Consider the following 3,694-nt stretch of genomic DNA (forward strand, 5'->3'; position numbering starts at 1 on the left):
CCTTTAACTTTAAATTTGAACAAAATGTTCTCTTTGAGAATGTAAATCAAAGTTTGTAATTTCTTATGAGGCATTGTATCCTAAATCTAAAGTAATATATTTAGTAATAATAAATCAATTTTTATAATAGATCTTTAGAAGTTTTGTTTTTTATTTAAAAAAATTAATGCTGATGTGGAGACTGAGGTGGGCATCACGAAGAGAGCAAAGCTAACTTTATATGTATAGATATTGAATAATTATTTAAACATTGAATTGACAAGGTTATATAAATGACAGTGAAGTCAACAAAACATCACTTTATATTAAAAAAAAAAAAATTACGTGTACGTGAAACGGAATGAATTTATCATTCCGGCTATTTATTAATTTCACTTAACAATTGTTTCAAATCATTAGGGCTTATTATTATACCCATGCAATTTTATATTTTGGAGAAAAACATAATTCCAAAAAGCTACCTACAAAGGCAAAAATAAGAAACATGCATATAGTCACATTGTATAGCCCACATGTGTATGCAAATATAGTAGGTAAGCAGAAACCCTAGAATAATAATTTTCAAAGTCGTTTCAAATATGGTATTTGTGGCTCTAAGCCGTGGCAGCGAGCTTGGCGAGAACACCAACGGCGATAGAGTTGATGTAAGTGCAAGGCTCAGTGTAAACGGAGGTCCATCGAAAATCTTGGAAGTTGTCTTGACGGTCGGGTCCTCCCAAGATTGCTCCGGTCAGCTCGTTAGCGTTGGGCTGATTCTTGTTGTACCATTTCACGAAGCTCAGTGGGCAGCTTAGCGGCGCGTTGGCTTCAGCCATCGGCACTGAGGCTCCTCTGTGGTGAGCTTGCTTTGGCGGGTTTTGTCCAAACCCAACCATGTACGATCTTCCTCTGGGGTTATGCCCTAGTATGTAATCAATCTGAAACGTGCATAGAACAAAGAATTTCAGGCTGTTTTATATCGTTGCGTGAAAACTACACGTCGTTCCATGCATCGAACATCTTGAATTAACTCCCAAATATTTTTTTTTCTAGTTTTTGCTAGATTCAAACAAAGGTATGATCTTTCGTATATATATATATATATATATATAACACTATTGTATTCTTTTGGGAAATCAAAAGAAGAGTTGATAAAAGACTTTTACTTGTTTTTTAGCGAAAGCCATGAGGTGTGTTGAATCGAATTGTTTGCTTCCGCAAGAGATCTTCTGGTTGTGTTGCTGGAGAATATCTGCGTAGGCCGAGAACAAGAAAGCTGTCGCGGTGACATATTGAGTGTTGGCTCCATCCCTCAAGTGAATCATACCACCTAATTATTTACAATTAAGAAGATTACGTTGTGAAAAAAAAAAATATACGTTGTGATTAAAATTAAATATGTTTTTAAACTTGTATGTTAATATATGGAGGCAGGACCTGGGGTAGTGAAGACTTGGTGGTATGGACTCTCAGGGAGATTCGAGCAGATGAAACTATCGGCTTGTTGTTTGTATAGATCTAGTCCTTTAATGCCTTCGAAGATCATCTGCATATACATAATATAGGTCAAATCCTTTAATAGTTTCGACCAAAGATAAGCTCTAACTTTGGATATATGTTACTTTACATATATCTACCTTGACAATGAGCATCTGCGCACCGGCGTACTTGAGGTCCCAGCTAAACTCAGCGACGTAACCACTTATGGCTTCGAATTTGAGGTAGCTAAGGTACACATGATTCCTCGTTGCCTTGTATAGCCATGTTGCCGCCCATAGCAACTCGTCCTTCACATTTGTATCAAAATTGATATCAATTTCAATGTGAACAAAAACATTTTTTTTTTAAAAAAAAAGAGAGAGAAATGATATTTGGAAGAGAAAATGCTTAGAAGTTAGAGATGAGATTTTTACGTTGTAACCGGAGCAAGAACAATAGAAGGGGCATTCTCCATCGTATGTACCCTTGTGGCTCTTGGCAAGCTTGAAAAGCTGTACATAATGAAAAATTGATTCAATATTGAATTTTATTTATTAATAGTATTAAATATGTATATTTTAATTTGGATACCAATTTGGCTTTGTTGAGGAGCCGGCGGGAGTATTTGTGGTCGACGTGGCGGAAAACGATGGAGGAAGCAGCCAATGCAGCAGCGGTTTCGGCTGCAATTTCGGTGCCAGGATCTTTATCATTTATCTGCAAAACCGTCCTTGGTGTTTGCATGTTCTCAGGCCTCGCCCAACACTGGTGATCCGCATGTGGATCACCGACCTATTTGATCAAATTGATAGGCACAACCATTTCAATTAGGAAATGAGCACATTCATATCTTTCTTTCCATTCCAAACGTAAAAGAAGATAACAAAAGCAAGGTTTTGGATCTCTTTGAATCATATTTACAGAGGAAAAACTTCGCTTAAAAATGTGTCTAAATATTTTCTTAAATAAATATTTGGTTCAGACCTGAACATAGAGGCGGTTCTTGCGAGAAGCACATTTGAGGAAATAATCCGTGCCCCAACGGATAGCAGCACGAGCGTTTTCGAGCTCTCCAGTGGCACGGAGTTCTTTCTCATAGGCAATGGTCGACCAAGCTAGTGTTGTGATCGTGAACGCCATTGGAAGACCATACTTCACATTGTCTCCTGCGTCATAGTACCCTCCAGCCAAATCAACCTATTCATATAGAATCATAGTATTAGATATTGTTAACTTGTTTCTATTGGATATGAATTTAAAAGTTATAGCACAAAATTTACATTCGCTAGTTTGCCATCATCAAGAGCAGAATCACCTCTCCAGGGAACCCTATTGTTAGAAGGGAGTTTGCCTGATCTTTGAGCCTCCAAGAAGATTAGGGATTTGGTTAGGGCTTCTTTGTAATTTATGTTAGTACCATTCACACACACAATGCTTATGAGACCCAACAATATGGCCTTAATCACAACATTTCCTCTTACTTGATCCCCGTGATTACCCATAGTCTCAAAAGTTGATTTTGTGATAATAATGCCAACTCTATATATAAGAAATGATAACAGAAAGAAAAGGAAACTGAACCTTTTTTTATGAGTTTTTTTTTTGGTTCAACAAAAAACGAAAAACAATTGCATGCTTTTCGTTTTTTCTTGTTTTTGTTTAGTTTATTGTTTTATTGTTTTTCTTTTTTGGTCTCCTTCTTCTGCCTCAGGATTTATATTGGTTTAAGATCGCGGGTATGATTAAGGGGAACTTATAATAGAAATTTTCTTGGAAAGTTAAGTATAGGTTTACTAATCTTGATTTAGATATTCACATCCATTGGTCGCTAGTTTTTGTCTTTTTTTGTTTTCATTTTCTTTTCTAATTTTTATAATCCTAAAAAAAGATTTTTTGATTGTTCGTTTTTTCGATTTATTTAGATCGTACATTGTGCTTCTACGGACGGTACAGTCTTTCGTTAATAATTAAAGAAAAAAAGGGGACGTGAAGAAAGCTGAGATGGTACTACACGGTGGCTGTAGTTCAACCCAAATCATTGAATCTTGTCTGTAATAAAGAAACTAAGATATATTTTGAAAGAAGTTTTTATTGTATTGGCCGGAAAAAAACTGTATGTCGTTGTTTCTTGAGGTTTTTTGTTAAAAATAACCTAAAACTTGATTCTGAATACAAAACTAGACCCTCGAAAAATATTTGGCAAAAATAACTTAAATGGTAGTGAAAAGACCATTTA

The 3,694-nt window shown here is 35.7% G+C and overlaps 1 protein-coding gene across 1 annotated transcript; it reads right to left on the reverse strand.

Annotated features, from left to right (window-relative positions):
• Positions 1-360: 360 nt before the first annotated feature.
• LOC18013856 (endoglucanase 16) lies at positions 361-3,131 on the reverse strand. The gene is made up of 8 exons (XM_006419095.2): positions 2,739-3,131; positions 2,443-2,655; positions 2,050-2,250; positions 1,893-1,970; positions 1,617-1,766; positions 1,417-1,525; positions 1,146-1,309; positions 361-917 (listed from the first exon to the last, which is right to left on the reverse strand). The coding sequence occupies exons 1-8, from the start codon at positions 2,958-2,960 to the stop codon at positions 594-596; spliced, it is 1,461 nt and encodes a 486-aa protein (XP_006419158.1). The 5' UTR covers positions 2,961-3,131; the 3' UTR covers positions 361-593.
• Positions 3,132-3,694: the final 563 nt, after the last annotated feature.

The sequence above is a fragment of the Eutrema salsugineum genome, unplaced genomic scaffold (assembly GCF_000478725.1).
Source record: "Eutrema salsugineum unplaced genomic scaffold, Eutsalg1_0 scaffold_4, whole genome shotgun sequence".
In the NCBI taxonomy this organism is placed as follows: Eukaryota; Viridiplantae; Streptophyta; class Magnoliopsida; order Brassicales; family Brassicaceae; genus Eutrema; species Eutrema salsugineum.

Excerpts from the sequence above, each read along its gene's own strand:
- LOC18013856 (XM_006419095.2), bottom strand. The coding sequence starts at position 2,960 with ATGGGTAATCACGGGGATCAAGTAAGAGGAAATGTTGTGATTAAGGCC. Across the intron at positions 2,251-2,442 it reads AGAACCGCCTCTATGTTCAG|GTCGGTGATCCACATGCGGA; the intron begins GTCTGAACCAAA and ends TTGATCAAATAG. Across the intron at positions 1,310-1,416 it reads CCAAGTCTTCACTACCCCAG|GTGGTATGATTCACTTGAGG; the intron begins GTCCTGCCTCCA and ends GTAAATAATTAG.